The sequence below is a fragment of the Chiloscyllium plagiosum genome, chromosome 22 (assembly GCF_004010195.1).
Source record: "Chiloscyllium plagiosum isolate BGI_BamShark_2017 chromosome 22, ASM401019v2, whole genome shotgun sequence".
Lineage (NCBI taxonomy): Eukaryota > Metazoa > Chordata > Chondrichthyes > Orectolobiformes > Hemiscylliidae > Chiloscyllium > Chiloscyllium plagiosum.
Window position 1 is genome coordinate 36841356 of NC_057731.1, and position 18630 is coordinate 36859985.

Consider the following 18630-nt stretch of genomic DNA (forward strand, 5'->3'; position numbering starts at 1 on the left):
TTTTATTTTACTTTATTTTTCATTGTGGACTGAATTGGGAAAGGACTGTTTCACAAAGGACTGTTGAAGAAATTGCTGTATATTTAAAAAGCAAGTTATTGAAACTCATAGTAAGTTGTCTTTACACATTGCAAACAGTGGGGCAAGGTGCAAATGGGCAGCATCGCACCAGGATGTGTGTACAAAATGAGATTCAGCTGGAAGCAAGTAGCTAATTGGTATCTTTGATTGCCACGATTGTCCTTGAGCTCTCACTGATTTTTCATCTCTGTTCATTTTATTCTTTTTTTCAGTTTTAGTTTGGAGCTGGGAATTGTGAGCCAAGAGCTTTTGAACCATGGGTAGCAGCTTGTGAAAAGGAAAACCTGCCAAACAAGCTTTTATTAATTTGTGAGCTTGACCTGGAAGTGAATTGCAGGTCAGTTCCTGAACAAGATTCTGCAGCTGCTTTGTCGCCAGGGAAGAGCATTATATTTGAACAGACAGCATAAATTGTCTATCAATGAGACCAGTACCTGGGAATTGGTTCCAACAAGTCTGGAAAAGACCTAATGGTTAATCATGAACAGGCAGGTAATAGAGAGACCATGTTCAGACAAATGGGATTAATTAGAATGGCATTTTGGTTGGAATAGACAAGGTGATCAGAAGGGCCGGTTCCTGTGCTGTACTGTTCTATGATTAGAGGCATGATTGACCTTAATCTTGGGAAAGAAGTAAGTCAATGGGATCAATTCTCAGAAGGGGAACATTTAGGAAGCATTATAAGGCTACATCTGCAAGGCAGAAGTCAGAATGTGATAAAATACTCCCCACTTGTCTGAATAGGTTCAGCTCCAAAAACACCTAATACACTTGACACCGTCAAGGAAAAAAACAGCCCATTTGATTGGATTTCCCATCTACCTCTTTCAACATTTACCCCTTCCACCACTGACAGTGTGTATCATCTACAAAATGAACTGCAACAATTCACCACAGCTCCTTTGACAGTACCTTCCAAACCTACAAGTGCTGCCACCAGGAAGGAGGTGAGCAGCAGACACAACAGCACCACAACCTGCACATTCCCCTCCAAGCCACATACCATCTTGACTGAAACAAAATATAATTATTTCATTGTTGCTGGATGAAAATCCTGCAATTCCCTTCCAAACTATTCTGAGTGTACCCACCCATCATTAACTGCAGCGTTTAACAGAGGCACCTATGTACCACCTTATCAAGTGCAATTAAGGATGAACAATAAATGCTGACCTTGCCAGAAGCTGACACACAAATAAAAATTTCAATGTATATTTCAATGAAGGAGATAGAGAGGGTGAATATATCAGAGCACCCTAGTTTATAAAAGAGATAGAAAGTAAGAAGAAATATAAGAACCGAGGTCAGGCTCACCGGTCTGTAGTTCCCTAGCTTGTCTTTACCGCCCTTCTTAAACAGTGGCACCATGTTTGCCAACCTCCAGTATTCTGGCACCTCACCTATGACTATCGATGATATAAATATCTCAGCAAGAGGTCAAGCAACACTTCTCTAGCTTCCCACAGGTTCTCAGAGGGTGGTACGTGTATGGAATGAGCTGCCAGAGGATGTGATGGAGGTTGGTAAATTGCAACATTTAAGAGGCATTTGGATGGGTATATGAATAGGAAGGGTTTGGAGGGATATGGCCAGGTACTGGCAGGTGGGACTAGATTGGTTTGGGATATCTGGTCGGCATGGACAGGTTGGACCAAAGGGTCTGTTTCCATGCTGTACATCTCTATGACTCTATAAGAAGATGTGCTTATGTCACTTGTCACATCATTAATACAATTGAGATCCAGGCTGAGTACAGAAGATTCAAATGGGAAGTGAAAAAGCAAATAATAGAAAGAAAGAGAAAATACAAAGAGAAACTGGCAACTAACATAAAAGGGAATCCAAAAGTAATTATAGCATGATGACCAAGTCCAGAAGGGTGAGTTCATTTCTCTCTTTTCACTTCTCAAGTTATTTATAACAGGGTTCCAATGTTTAAAAATATGTGATCTTTCAAATCATATCGACTTGATCATGTAGAGTTCTACTAAGAAATAAACTGGACAGTTTCCCTGAGTTTAAAAAAAAAGGAATTAGTTTTACTATAAAACTCACCATCAAGTAAAGAATAAAATTTATTAGAAAGGCAAAACCTGAATAAATTCCTTGATGGACGCATATTGCCAAAGTTATAGTGTGAGAAACGTGGAATTGGAAAAAAGTTGAAAATTGTAAGTAAAAAGAACTGTACATTCTATGTTCCTAGGTGGTCTTGATTTTCCAGGGTTTTCTGGCCAATGTAAACTAGTTGTTTTTCTGGAGACAGTCTCTTTTAAATGCAATTTGTCCTTCTCCAGACAGGAGCAATGGCACTTGAAGTTCCTTTGGAATACATTTCTGTATTTCAGTGATATAGTCCAATATGCAATAGAAAAAAGAGTACTGGACATAATATGCAGAATGAGAGTGATGTTTTGATATGCTTTGCAATCAGTCATTCTTAATGTTACTGTGACAGTTTGTGGACTCTCCTGGATGTTACCGGTTTCTTTGAAAAAGCTGTCCTGCCCTTTTCTACTCATAAACAAATTAATCAGATTAGACGGTCCCAAAACAAAGTAAATGGTCAATGGAAACTTACAGGACTGAAACAGAAACTTATCAAATTCACATCAAAATATCATTATTTGGTGTACCCCAATCCCTGCAGTGACCACCAGGCCCCTAAAGGCCTATTTTGTGCTGGTGGACACCACACACTCCCTCTCAATGGATACCTGAATGCAAATATAACCAAAGAAGAGGGGCAGACAGTTAGACACTAGACTCTCAGCATAGCCCACTACCTGGACGTGTTCGCCAAGCCCAGGGCAGGCCTTCCATACTGCTGGCCCCATCTCTTTCTCACAGGGTACGAAGAAAGTAGGAGCTTGGGACCGAAATCCTGCCTTTTCCTATAGTTACTAAATGAGATGGTTGCAGTCATGTGACTGGCTTACAAATTGCACCATTAGGCAGCAGGATTCTCTCAAACCTGTTTTTCAAAGCTTTAATGATCCAACAAAAACATTAACCTATCATGTCATGTAACCTATCATTCATGACTGAATATGAAGGCCTCAGCTTTGACTCTTGGATGATACAACCACTGTCTTACAGAAAAGCACATCTCAAGAAGATCATTGTCTACATATGTTGCTGCAGTAAAAGCATCTGGTGCCATAGCCAATTTCAATTATCTTAATGCAAATCTGGTCCTTTGTACTGTTTTCAGGAATCCAGTTTACAATTCCACGTGAAGTTTTTACCAGCATGTGGGTAATGTGGTTTCTACAGCCATTTCAATAGGCAGCATCCTGGCTTGATTGAATATTTTTTCTTTCAAATGAACCAGCCAATTAGATAAGAGCCCTGCCATTGGAAGTAATGTATCAGCATGGATGGAGGATTGGGGTAGCTAATAGAAGACAGATATAAAGGATGAAGGGGGGCATCTTCCTTCAATCCAGGTGTGATCCTAGAGGAGTGAGAATTCTAAATGTTATACTCTTACCCAGATTCAATCACAACTGGAGTATTGTGTCCAGTTCTGGGCATCACACTTGAGGAAGCAAGTGAAGGCATGAGAGAAGACATTAGAAAAGATTCTCAAGAATGGTTCCATGGATGAGGAACTTACTTATATAGAAAGGTTGGAGATGTTGGACAGTTTTTCTTGGAAAAGAAAAGGTTAAGTGAAGATTTGATAGAAGTTTTCAAAATTATGAGAGGACTGGATTGGGAGAATATCAATCAGAAGCAGCTCCTCGCATCAGTGGAAGGATGGACAACAGAGGACACAGATTTAAGATAATTAGCAAAAGGGGCAATGGTGACATTAGGAAAAGTGTTTTAATGCAGCAAATGGTTATAATCTCAAATGCAATACCCAGAGTATGTTGAAGGAAAAGTGAACTGAGGTATTCAAAAGGGAACTGGTTCATTATCTTGAAAGGAAAAGAGAGTTATGGGGAAAATGTAATGCAATGGCACTGATGGAACTGCTTCTTCAGAGAGCCAACCCAGAATTTTCACCCAACTCCAATGAAGGAACAGCAATATAAGTTCAAGATTCAATGCATGGTTTGGTGGGAAACATGAAGAAGGTGTATTATTGTCCACCTGTAACCCTTATCCTTCTTGTTGTTTTGAAAGTTGCTTTCAAAGAAGATTTAATGAGTGGCTGCAACTTACTCAACAGTATATACTGCAGCGTGATAAACTGGTGATGGAGGGAGTGGATGTTTAATTTTGTAGATGGATTATTAACCAAATGGACTGTTTTGTCCTAAATTGTTTTGAACTTCTTGAGTGTTGCTGGAGCCAAGGAGACCAATTTAACCTTGGGTGAATGAATGATAGTAGGAAATAAAAACCTCATCAGAGAACTTCCAGGTATCATTAATATGATGCTGACTCTAGACTAGAATGGGTAAAAATGAGGAAGGAGTTATGGTGAGATTTCACGATGATTAATTTAGGCTACTGAAGTAAAGCAAAAGGAAGCTACGATTTTTCTCTGTGGGACATTAATATTCATGTTCTTCCTGGTCTCAGAAAGGAAAATGTAAAATCTCCCATTGTGGCCTCTTCTTCCTTTTGGCAGGTTTAACCAGCCTTCACTTGTTAAGAAAGCCTCAATGATGTTATTGTTCAGTTCCTAGTTAAAATTGCAATAATGACATAATCAGGTCCCAAACTGTTTAGTTGTATACCGCAGGATAGGGGCACCAGCTTTTTGTGAGTAACATACCTACCCTTCTAGAAACCTGAGTAAAAATCACAGTTGGTGCAATCAGGGAAGCATTCTGACGATTAAGTAACTTGGGGAATTTATCTGTCTATGTAATGTTGTGCAGGCAGAGCTAAGATTACAATCATGAAGAAAGATGCCTGCTATATGGAGATTTGGTGAAAATTCACAATATCCCATTCTTTGCTTTTGTGGTTGTTATGATCAGATTACCTACAGTGTGGAAACAGGCCCTTCGGCCCAACTAGTCCACACCGATCCGCCGAAGAGTTACCCACCCAGACCCATTTCCCTCTGACTAATGTGCCTAACACTATGGGCAATTTAGCATGGCCAATTCACCTGACCCGCACATCTTTGGACTGTGGGAGGAAACAGAGCACCAGGAGGAAACCCACGCAGACATGGGGAGAACGTGCTAACTCCACACAGACAGTTGCCCGAGGCTGGAATTGAACCTGGAATCCTGGTGCTGTGAGGCAGCAGCAGTGCTAACCACTGAGCCACTGTACTGGCACTAGGACCAGGCCAGACCCCTCAAAACATTTCAAAAAAGTAGCCCAGATCATAGCTTTGCGTGTTGTTTTAAACATGGATTTAGTGGATATTCCAGGAGTGATGCAGCTGGCCCAACCAGTTAGTTTCAAACAAAACAGAATTTATTTGCAAGATTACCAAATGAAACACAAACAAAACTGACCAGAATATAAAATAACTTAACCCCTCTGAAAACCCAACAGACTGTCTTAACTTAGTGATGCTGTTCCAAATACTTGCAACAATCCCCATAAACACCCTTTTGCAAAATAAATGGGAAAATCCAACATAGCTTCTTACAGGAGAGATGTCAGAGAGAGGGAGGATCAGCATGGACCTGTTTCTTTGGGTCCAGCAACTTCACAACAATTGACTGCTTGCTAAAATCAAACCAAATCAGAGAAAAATTGAGCTGGAAGGATTGGCCACTCCCCTTTCATTGTACAAGTGCTTTAAAAAAAACTTGACAGCCTTTTGCCTGAGGTAGTATCTGTTAGCATTAATCAAATTGGCCCTAAAACCCTTCAAATCTATACCTTCCGGAGTCTCTGAGTTTACAACTGCTCTGAAAAAAAACAAGTACAACACAGCCTTGATAAAGGAGCATCATCATCACACAGTGTACATTATCATTTAAACTGTCTCATAACATGCTCCAATGAAATAAACTGTTAATCCCAGTAGACATGGTACTACTAAATGAACTATGGCATGTCATAGTGTGACACAAGACAAAGTGTATATTTGGATCAAGCAGGGTATCAATGCGAGGTATAACTGAACCATAAAAATGATTAAAGGAAGCAAATGGGGAGAGAGAATGGAGGGTGATGCACATTTGGGAGAAAGTGGATGGGAAAAGAAGAGATGGGATGGGAAGAAGAGAAGTACATGACGGGAGACAAATATAAGGACAGAGGAAAGGAAGAAGAGAAGAATAAAGAGAAGAGCCATGGATATAAAGGGACAGGGAAAGGTTATCTGGTAGGGTACAGAGAGATGTGCAGGATAAAAGAAATAACATGCAATTACACAGCTGCTTTCTCAAACTCAAGACTTCACAAAGCACTCTCACCCAAGGAATTAGTTAAAGTATTGACACTGTAGTGATTTCATATAAAGTGATATCTGATTGATCACTAAACAGAAAACAAGCACTTGATTATGTTGGAATCTTGCTTTGATTTTAGTTTGTTCTTAGAACTTTGTATTTTGGTCAGTATCCCTGAAAAAAATGCAGTTCATTCAATTTCAGTTCAATATATTTTCATTGGTTACTTTTTATTTCATTTTCATTTTGCTGATTCATAATGGCTGTTTCTTATTTATTATCATAAAGGCAGGTTACTTAGACTGAACCCATAGAAATGTAATCTATTGCTAGTTAGAATCTATTATCAGGCACAGGGCGACTAAGCAATTGGACAAATAGGAGCTGAAGAGTGAGAGTTAGTATGAATTTGTAATGGGTATGTCATGTTTAAAAGGTCTTCTTGAATATTTGATGAAGGAAGTAGCATGATGAATATGGACATATGGATATTATTTATCTGGACTTCTGGAAGGCACAAGTTTAGGAAAGAAAAAATTAACAAAAAAAAATATGAAGTCACTGGCAATCTATTTACAATGATTTCTTGCATTCCTGTGATAGTTGCATTCCTGTGCAACCCCACACTATACAAGAATCACACAATACAAATAACACTTAAGTGTTGGCGATGCAATCACGTTAAAACCAATACACATTTTAAAAGTTCATGCTTGAGAAATAGCATTCCCTATTCATCAATCATGTTACAGTGAACTTGCGTTGATAAAATGCGCCTTAAAACAAAACAACTTGTACATGAGTAGAGAATAGGTTCGGAGTTAGGAGAGTTGGGTGATGAGTATGTTCTGTACTTGGGAAGGTTAAGTTCATTGTGTCCATGAGGGATCAGTACTGAGACCTCAGTTTTTAACCAAATTCATAAGCAACATATATGAAGGATCAGAGAAACATATATTCAAGCTTGCTGACCATACCAAAGTGGGTGGCACAGTAAATGGTGTAGCAAGAGACATTAATCAACTTATGTGAGTGGGCAAAACTACAGCAGATAGAGGTCAATGCAGAGAAGTGTAAGGTCATCCAACAAGAAAGATAGATTTAAACATTTTCTTATTGGTGAAAAATTAGGAACTCTGGATGGGCAGAAATAGTTTCTAAATAGGAAATCACTGAAAGTTAGTGAACAGGGACAAATGCAATTTAAAGGCGAAGATGTTTAGGGCCTAAATTTATTGAGGTCGATATTGAATCCTGAAAGCTGAAGGGACCCCAAGCAGAAAATGAAGTGCTGTTCTTCTAGCTTACACTGAGCCTTGTTGGAAAAATATTGGCCAGGAACATAATGGTGTGTTGAAGTGGCAGGAAACTGGAAGCTCAGGGTACTTTTTGCAGACAGAATATCGGTGTTCCAAAAAGCAATCGCCCAGACTGTGTTTTGTCTCCCCAGTGTAGGGGAGACCACAAATGAGCAGCTAATACAATAGGCTAGACTGAATGAAGTACAAGTATGAGAGTGTGTTGCTGGAAAAGCACAGCAGGTCAGGCAGCATCCGAAGAGTAGGGAAATCGATGTTTCGGGTCGGAGCCCTTCATCAGCCGAACCGTTGATTTTCCTGCTCCTTGAATGCTATCTGACCTTCTGTGCTTTTCCAGCTACACACTCCCAACTCTGATCTCCAGCATCTGCAGACCAGACTGTCTCCTGAAGTACAAATATATTGCTGCTTCACCTGGATGGTGTCTTGAGCTTTGAATAGTTAGGAGGGAAGAAGTAAATAGACAGGTGTTGCATGTTCTGTGATTGCATGGGAAGGTATTGTGTGGGTGTGAGAGGTGTTAACAGTGGAGGAGGAGTGGACAGAGCCAGAGGAATGGTCTCTGCGAAATGCTAACAAGAGATGGGAGGGGAATATATGTCTGGTGATGGCATCCCATTGAAGGTGATGAAAATGGCATCTTATGATCCTTTGAATACAGATGCTGTTGGGGTGGAAAGTGAGAACCAGGAGACCCTTTTGGTGTTATGGGAGGGAAAAGAAGAGTTGAGAGCAGAAGTGCAGGAAATGGGTCGGACACAATTGAACACACCCAAAACCCCCCGTCTTCATATGTGTCCCACCCTTTCCTAGCTACTACGAATTCTGATGAATGGTCACTGGACCCGAAACATTAACTCTGTTTCTCTTTCCACAGATGCTGCCAGACCTGCTGGATTTCTCCAGCAATTTGTTTTTGGTTCAGATTTCAAGCATTCCCCGTTCTTTGTTCTATCTCAGAAACCTGCGGTTGGGCTATTAACTCTGATAGTAAGTTGAAGGACAGCTAGAAATGACCAATTAACAGAATTAAATTGTTCACCCACTCTACCAAAGTGAGTTATGCTCAACAAGGCGAACTTTTAACTTTTTGAACCCGAAGGCATTTTGACCACGTTAACTACTTACATCCACAGATACCCATTTAGCACTCCAGGTTAAATTTCCATCCCATTTCTGTCTCATAAAGGAAACCTTGCTGCATTTACTTACTCACTACAATCGGAGGACTGAGTTATGGTTAATTCCATAAGATGCCAGCAGTAACTCAATATGCATTTTATCCTGACAATTGAAAAATTAATTTACTGTCATGTTCTGCCCTCTAGTGGCAAGTTGCTGGCATCACAGACAATCAATTGTTTTAAGGATTGTGATGATCAGGCAGAATTTTATCATTGGCCCCTAGATAGTGAGCGTGAAGGTGCCGGTAAAATAGCGAAGAGTTGCACAGAAGGGCAAGAGATAGGCCCAGAAGAGGACAACCATTTGGAATAATCAAGGGCATTCCTTGATGGTAGGCAGGTTTGTCTGCCATATGGGAAAGCTGTTGGTCTTATGGAGGTAGCTGCCCTTAGGCTGCAAGGCTGAAAATGGTGTTGGGGGTCAAAGAATGAAGATGCAATGATCACCCCCAAGGGAGGCTTTCTCCTACAATCCTCAGCACTGTCCACTTGCGGTATTATTATCTTTTATTTCACTTCTGTTTGAGGCCTCCAGTGGCTAAGGTTTCAGAGTTGCTGGTCCTGTCATTTGAAAGCAAGCCCAACGTAAATTAGTGAGGAGGCCACCTTCAAGAAAACAGTAGTGCCTATTGGCTCAGGGCACTCATTTAGTCTCAATATTCAGGTCCTGGAACCTTTGATAAAATTCAGCTCGCAAAGTTGCAAAGCCAAATATTTCAGCTGTGTTCCAATTCTAGCTAATGGTAAAACGGAACAAAGTCAGATCCCAGAATAAAACCTGGCTTCATAGATCGTCTGTTTAATTTTTGAAATTGTTTAATATGGTTAGTTGCTGAAACATATTCCCACAAGGCTGCAGTTCTTTAATAAGAAAACATACATATGATGCACGAAAGAAGGAATAATGTGGAGGTGGCGGTGTTGCTCTGGGCTGGACAAGGTCAAAAATCACATGACACAAGCTTCTCGTCCAACAGGTTTATTTGAAAACACAAGCTTTCAGATCCTTGCTCCTTCTTCAAGTATTAGTGAAAGAGGGAGACCTTAGACACAGAATTTAAAACGAAAAGATCAAAGAGTCATACAATTGATGCAAATGAATTGAACACACCTAAGATGTCTGTTGAATCTTTAATCAGTTAGAATGAAGGTGCAGGTTTCGATTGAATAATATGTAAATACCAGATTTATTTCAAGTCACTGGCCCAAGATAACTTAAGGTTTTATCAATATTGAAGAGGTGGCATCTCAGGTCAGATAATGCACTTTTCATGGAGGTCTGTGTCTTAACCTGGAGTCAGACTGATTTTATTTTCAAAGTGGGAATTTATAAAATGCCACATCGACTGACTGTCTACAAATGGTGTGTGTGTGTGTGTATGTATACGTGTGTGTGTGTGTGTGAGAGAGAGTTATTTAAAAGTATAAGCTTTTGGAGTGCTGCTCCCTCATCAGGTTGCTAGTGAGGCAGAATCATAGGGCGCAGAATTTATAGTAACATACCCTACCCCACTAGCTGCCTGATGATATGACAGGGCTCTGAAAGCTTGTACTTCCAAATAAACCTGTTGGACTATAACCTGGTGCTGTGTGATTTTTAACTTTGCCCAGCCCAGTACAACAACAGCACCTCCACATTGTGTGAGACAGTATATGTGCTTGTGTGGGTGAATGTGTTTGTGAGTGAGAGTGTGTGAGAGAGTGTGAGATAATGTGTGCGTGTGTGTATGCTTGAGAGACTGTGCATATGCGTATAAGGGAGTATATGTATGTGAGAAAGTGTGCATGCACGTGTGCACTAGAGAGTGAGAGTGCGAGGCAGTACAAACATGTGAGAGAGTGTGCGGGTGTGTGAGAGAGTGTGTGTTGTGTGTGTGTATGTTTGTATAAGAGTATATAGCATGGTGGGGTCACCTGTCGTGTGATATGAACCCAAGATGCCAGTTGAGGCCGTCCTCATGGGTACCGAACTTGGCTATCGGCCTTTGCTTGGTGATTCTGCGTTGTTGTGTATCTCAAAATCCGTTTGGAAGATATTTACCCGAAGATCCGAGGCCAAATGTCCTTGACTGCTGAAGTGTTCCCCCATTGGGACGGGACATCCCTATCTGGTGATTTTTACACAGTATCCATTCATCTGTTGTCATAACATCTACCTAATTTTGCCAATATACCATGCCTTGGGCCATCCAGCGTATGAGAGAGACAATGTTGGCCGAATCATGTGAGTATCTGCCGTGCACATGGTGGGAAGGAATAAACAAACGAAATAGACAAACAAACAAAACAATATATATATTAGAGCTTGAATTTGCTGAAAAATGACACATTTCATCTGACACTCATCAGGATATTTCACAAAAATACCAATTCAAGGGGAAAACTAACATTTATGTTGCATGCTGACTGGTTGATAAGTGAAATTAAGTGTATAAGTCCTGCTAAGATTTGCTTTCCCAAATTCTGAAGAAGCATCACACTTGCCTCAAAAAATTCCCTGTCCACAGATGCTGCTCAACCTGCTGAGTTGCTACAGAATTAAAAATTACACAACACCAGGTTATAGTCCAACAGGTTTAATTGGAAGTATACTAGCTTTCGGAGCGCCGCTCCTTCATCAGGTGATTGTGGAGGACATAATTGTAAGGCACAGAATTTATAGCAAAATTTTACAGTGTGATGTAACTGAAATTATACCTTGCAAAATACCTTGAGTGTTGAGTCTTTCACTTGTTCGAATACCATGATAATTTCACTTCTTTCATGCGTAAATCACAAAACCTTTTTTTAAAAGTTGCATTCTCAGGTTAGCTGTAACAATTGGTGTTACCTCGACAATATGTTGAAGGTGTTAGCCCCCTGTGTTCTCTGTCTGTGCCATGGTGTTTAGATTGATTCTAATTTAAAAAGTGAGATAAGAGTTTTACATGAATTTATGCAGTTTTTGAGCAACGTACAATATAAATTCTGTGCCTTACAATTGCGTCCTCCACAATCACCTGATGAAGGAGCGACGCTCCAAAAGCTAGTGCTTCCAATTAAACCTGTTGTGTGATTTTTAACTTTGTACACCCCAGTCCAACACCGGCATCTCCAAATCATAGTTGCTACAGAACTTTGTTTTATTTCAGATTTCCAGCATCCATGGTATTTACTTTTATATGTATTTTGTATTTCATCTATTTTTCTAATCAACCTGTTCAGAGATGCCATTACACACCACTGGAGCAGGTGGGATTTGAATCTATGCCTCACTATCCAAGAGTAGAGACACTATCAATGTTCTTTTTACATTCGTAGGACAGTACAGACTGTGTTATTCACTTCCCTCTGGCGCTGGGAGGACCATATTATCAGTCAGCGACATGGAATGGGCTGTGTTCTTTATCGCTCCCTGGTGTTGGGAGTACCATATTGTCAGTGTTTGCGGGCCGGGGGAGGGGTGGAAATGCTTCTTCACCGCCGCCTGCTGTTGGGAGGACCACATTGTCAGTCAGCGAATACTACTGTGCTCTTGGGCGCCTTCTGACGCCAGGATGACCGCACTATGAGGTGATGCCGGCAGGGCGTCGCCCCCTGGCGTTGGGAGGACCGCGTAGGCAGTTGGCCCAACAGTCAGTGTTTGTGGTGCCACGGTGTCGGTCGTGTGTTTGTGTTGTTTGAGGTGTTGAATGTTTACTGTCGGCCTGTCTGATCACCGGGGTCTGCCCGCGCCCTGTACCTTCGATTTGTTCGTTTCTGGGTCGTTTTCTCCCCCCCGTTCTGTTATTTTGTGTGCGAGGCGCATGAACAGCCAGGCTGGATCGAACCAGGAAGAAGATTGAGGAATCCAAGGAGAAGATCCGCCGGGAGATCCGCGAGTCCAAGGCCAAGATGTTCACCAAATTTACCAACATCCTGCAGCAGGCGGTGGAGGCGGTGAGTACTGCCCCTTTGGAACCAGCAGGCAGCTGCGAATCCACAGCCAGCCCCGGGCCGCTTCCTTTCACTTTACATCGGGGTCCCACAGAGGCCTACCTAGTTGGAGCAAATAAGTGAGAGTGCCCCCACCTGAGGACGGGGCGGGGGTAACAGTCAATTTATTCTATCAATCTGAATGAATTTGAGCTTCAATTTCTTTATTCCTGTCTATTTGGGGAACCTTCTCCGGAGTGGTCAGGTTTTGATGTTATTGATATTTGTTTGAAGTATCCTCCCAGGATTTTGGCTGCTCATCCACTTTGTGTGATATTCCAGTTATCCTGGGGCAGTGCCGAGGGAGACAGGACAGCGGCTGCTCCAGTGTTGTTTCTCTCTCTGGGAAGCAGCTGTTTGTTTCTGCACTGCCCTATCTCCCCCTCCCATTGTGTGTAGGAGCTGCTTTTGTTTGGGTTATGGCAGAATCCTACAGTCGTGAAACGGCAAAGATCTCGAGTCAATATAAGAAAATCTATCTGCCAAAAAACATACTGCAGAATAATCATCATCATCACAGAATCATTTATTTATCAGTTACTTTGTTTTCTACCTCCTTTGTGCACAGATAATAGATGTACAAACGAGTAATCGCTCATAAGTGTGAGTTTAATTTGAATGCAGCCTGTCGTATTTAGGAATTAAGGCATATATTCAACAACGGTCTAAAGGCAAAATAAGTAATGGAGATAATCTGAGTGTCTTTTGGAAAGCACACGTTTATACACAACTTGTAATGTGCTATTATGCAATAATTCATTCCTCTTCACAAAATATTAATGTGTCATATGGTTTGAAAGTGAAGTCCATTAGGAGAAAGTGAGGACTGCAGATGCTGGAGATCAGAGCTGAAAAATGTGTTGCTGGAAAAGCGCAGCAGGTCAGGCAGCATCCAAGGAGCAGGAGAATCGACGATTCGGGCATAAGCCCTTCTTCAGTGAAGTCCATTGCCAAGTATTTTATGCATGTTTTGGTTTAGGTTCCACCTTTTGATATTTTCTTTTATATATTGTTCAATCCCATTTTCTCTCTCTCTATCTCTCTTCTTCCTCTTTTCTTCCCCCCCCGCCCCCGCCCACACACACACACACACACACACAATGGCATGTAAATTGCTCTAAGACATCTATGTTATAACAAATAGCATTGGCAAATAATTTTGGTCTGTAGGTACTTGGAGTGTGGAAAATTATTTCATTCAACTGTTTATGCTTAGTATCAGTTACAGCTTTGCTTCATGAAAATATATGACATTAAAATTATAATTTAATGGATTATTTGAACTGTAGTGATGTCAGGTTTTTATTTTGGTCTGTTTCACTATTCTTTATATGGAGACTTTAACTTGGGGGGAAAAAAACGACCTAGACTGCTTCACAGAGGCATATTGGGCAAACAAAATGAAGACCAGTTTAAGGAAGTAGGCATTAGGAGAGTTGACCAAACGTTTAGTGAAATAACTGGGTTTAAGAGAAGGATGGATGTTTTGTGGATGGGGATCTTATATGTGGGGTCAAGTTGGTGACTGGAATAGGGGATGTCAAGAGCAGAGGAGTTTGGAATTGGAGAAGCTGAGAATTTGGAGAAAAAGGAGTGTTCTGGAGGTTTCTGAGACTGGGAACAGGTAAGGTAATGGAGGGAGATGATAACTAGCTACATAATTTCTATGTACTTTCATATGTAATCATATGCTATAACATACGTTTGCTGAGATACCTGCACCATTTTTGGTAATAACATTTTACAGGTGCTTCAGCTTTAAAATCATAGGTGTCAGAAACATATGATTATTCTTCTGTCATTTGAGGTCAAAGTGAGGAGTCTGGGTCAGAGTCTAGACAATCATCAGATTTGTACCCATTTGTCATCTGACTTCTGTACTTTTCTGAACTTGCTGGTTACATTATTTCCACTTTCCTCTCTGCATTTCAACTCCAGTAAATTACCTGCAGGCATGAAGGTACTCGACAGAACAGATGGGAAATGGTTCAGTCTGCATTGCCATCCAAAAGCACTCCAACCTCAAAGTGAGGACTGCAGATGCTGGAGATGCAGCTGCACTCCAACCTCAGTCAGACATCTTAAATATGCAGGTGTTATTGTGCACACTCACTAAGAAACAGACTTTCATGTTGTTTCTGACCCCTTCACCAAAGCAAATGGCAAGAAAAGGTCTTTTACAAACAACTGGAAAGTAAAAATTCTCTTTGAGTCATTTCCCACAGCACATCACTTCCTCAGAACAGAGGGGTCCTGGAAATATGGGCCATTGTCTCTATCTTGGGAGCCTTGTGTTGTTGAGGGCAGACACATACAAAAACAATTATCATCACCTGCAATGTGCCAGCTCAGCCTTTAGCCAATGGAGATAAAAACATATTTGAGAGCCAGGATCTTTAACCCAAGACTACCAAGGTTTACCAGGCAGCAGTGATCCCCACCTTTCTATATGCTTCAGAGTCTTGCACAATTCGAAGCAATGGAGAAATACCACCAATGATGCCTTCATAATATCCTTCAATCTAGAGGCAATAAAGGCTGTCCAACAGGATTCTATGACTTTTTGTCAAGTGTCAAAGTACTAATCACTTAAAACTAGCTCTGCTGAGAGGGACAAATAGTTTGTACACCTGACTCCCAAAGCAACTGCTCCAATTGAATCTCAGACATAAGATTCCAAGCAGCACAGTGAAAATACATTAGAAATGTCCTCTAAACAACCCTGAAGAAGTCAAACATAACTTGCCAACTCATGAGAGTTGAAAATGTGTTGCTAGAAAAGCGCAGCAGGTCAAGCAGCATCCAAGGAGCAGGAGAATCGACGTTTCAGGCATGAGCCCTTCTTCAGGAACTCATGGGGGTCCCTAGCTTGTGACTAACCAAAATGGAGAAGGCTAGTCCAGCAAGTAACCAAAAACATAAAGAGCCTTTGCATGGTGAATATGCAAAGCTGAAATCAAAGCATCAGAGAGAGTGCCCAAATCTCCAAACAACCCACCTGTCCAGACCTTCAAACACTATTTTAGAAAGCAATTGAGTATTTTCAAGAGCACATCTCACTCAACCCTCCCCCATATGATTTGACCAACACTGTTGCACTCAGTCTCTGGTTTATAAATTTTTCAGTGTGTGAGCACTTCGCTGACATACTCTCTTGATTTGCAGTCCTAAACTGCAACGGGCAGTGATGGCTGTTGCATAAAATATTTTCTTAATAATATAATTATATAGTATTTTTCATAATTGCTGGTTGTCTCAAAACCAATAAAGTACTTTTGAAGTATAGTGACTACTGCAGTGTAGAAGCATTACATTTGTTTTTTGCAAACAGCATAATGGCAATGATCTGATAATTTATTTGCAGTGTTGATTCAGGGATAAATACTAATAGTGGTAGCAGTAAGACACCAGAGTCCCAGAATACCATAGGGCTGCCTTTTAGAGAGAGACGACTGATGGTGGTTTAATCTTCGGGTCGCAATGACTCAGGCAAGGGGTGAGGTTGAGAAGGCAGTAACGTCAGCAGGTACGGGAACTGAACTCCCTCTGGTGTCACACTTTATCTCAAAGCAACCATCCAGCCAACTGAGCTAACCAACTTCCAGAGGGTAAATAGGAGTAACCGGGGATAACTCCTACTTTTCATTGTGAAGGAATAATGGAGATAACATTCATGTTAACAGAGGAACATCATGACCTAATGAATGTCCTGGGGTCTTCTGCCCAAGATGAGTTAAGTTTGAAAATCTTTTTTTACATTTACCATTTAATTGTATTGTATTGTATATACATTAATATATAACTGTTGAAAAAGCATAAGCAATTGGGACATTCTGTTCTTTTAAGCAGGATGCATTATGAGCTGTTTGTTGCTCCTCTCTTTCTCCCACCTCCCCATCCAGTGGCTGTCAGATTGAAATGTCACTTTGAGGTTTGGGAGAAAGCTTGTCTGCTGACTTGCAATGTGAATACTTAGTGTTCTTTTAAATTCTTGTTACCTCTCAGTGAAGATTTTGATTTTTTTATTGTCTTTTTTTCAGCGTAATGAATCAAATTGCTTTCAGTAATTTCTCCCTCCTTTGTCCCCAGTTAGTAGTTTATCTCTGACAGTTGACAGGAGGTTTGAATTGATCACTAAATTACTTCTGTAAAGCTCTCTTTATAGTTAAAGATATTTCTTTAGTAAAATAAATGAATTATCAAGAGTGTGGCAGAGGATTTCCAAATTCTTCTTCTTTTACATGTACAGATATGTGTTTAAGTTAATAGGAATTGAAGAAGTATCTGCAGGATAGTTTGATTTGCATCCCTAGTAGATTAATTAGTCTCCTAATCTTAACTGCAAAGAAGCCTGATAAAGTTATGAAACACTTATTGAACAGATGGAGGCATGTTTCCCTTGGCTGGGTAGTTCTGAACATGTAGGTAGTTCAGAATATGGGACATAGCTTCAGGAGAAGGGATCAATCACTTAGGACCGAAATGAGGACAAATACCATCACTCAAAGGATTGTGAAAGTTTGACATTCTCTCCCCTAAAGTTAGTAGGTGCCCCTTCATTAAATATATTCAGCACTGAGATTCACAGATTTCGATCTCTGAGGGAAATCGAGGAAAATAGGGAACAGGCAGGAAAGTAAATTTGTAACAGAGGATCAATTATGATTATACTGAATGATGAAGCAGGCAAAATCAGCCATATTTTCTCCTGCTCCTAATTCTTATGTTTTATAAAAGTGAAATTTGTGCCAATAGTAATTGTTTGGTAGTAATTGAGACTAATCACACTGTTAAAATTTCACAAGCCCAAACATTTTCTGGCAAAAGTCTTGGGTAACTGTAGTGTAAATTCAGCAGCATATATTTTGCATATTTTAGTTCTGAGTCTCAGTAAAGTAGGTACTGTTATGGCAAAGTTTTGGAACGAGCAGAACAACTCGAACAATAAATTCCTGATAATACTGTGCTGGAGTGTTCATGCAAGATTCCTGTCTGATATATTGTTTAATAGTACTGAGAGATGCTTGCTTTATTTTTTTTTGGATTGGAAAATGTTGCTGTCCAAAGTGACCTGGGTGTCCTTCCTCATAAGTCACTAAAAACAGGCATACTGTAACATTTTGCAAAGAAATTGGTATGTTAGCCTTTGTTACAAGAATATTTGGCTACAAGAGCAAAGAAGTTTCCCTTCAATTATATGGAACGGTGGTGTAACTGTAGCTGGAGCAATGAATGCAGTTCAGGTCCCCTTGCCTACTGCAAGGATTCAGTTACCATTGAGGGAATACGGCAGAGATGATGAGACTGTTTTGTGAGGAGAGATTGAGGAGACTGGGCCTGTATTTTCTGGAGTTTAGAACGATAAGAGATTATTTTATAGTAACTGAGAAAATTCTTAAAAGGATAGACAGCTGTGGGAAACACGTTTCTGCTGCCTGTGTGACCAAGAACCAGGAGAGACATTCCTGAAATAAAAGACCTGAGGGGGAATTTCTTCACTTAGAGGGTGTTGAGTCATTGGAATGCTTTGCCCCAGAGGACTGTGGAAATTCAGTCATCAAGTAAAGTCAAGACAGAGATTGATAGCTCTACAATTACTAATGACATCAAGAGATAGAGTCATAAAGATGTACAGCACGGAAACAGACTCTTCGGTCCAACTCGTCCATGCCGACCAGCTATCCCAACCCTGCCAGCACCTGGCACATATCCCTCCAAACTCTTACTATTCATGTACCCATCCAGATGCCTTTTAAATGTTGCAATTGT

General features: G+C 40.6%; 1 protein-coding gene across 1 annotated transcript in view; it reads left to right on the forward strand.

Annotated features, from left to right (window-relative positions):
- The first annotated feature begins 12498 nt into the window (after positions 1-12498).
- Positions 12499-18630, forward strand: part of fhip2a (FHF complex subunit HOOK interacting protein 2) — a 50421-nt gene continuing 44289 nt past the window's right edge. The window contains exon 1 of the mRNA XM_043712807.1: positions 12499-12825. Within this exon, the coding sequence (XP_043568742.1) occupies positions 12781-12825 (45 nt within the window). The 5' untranslated portion in view covers positions 12499-12780. The remainder of the gene's footprint in view (positions 12826-18630) is intronic.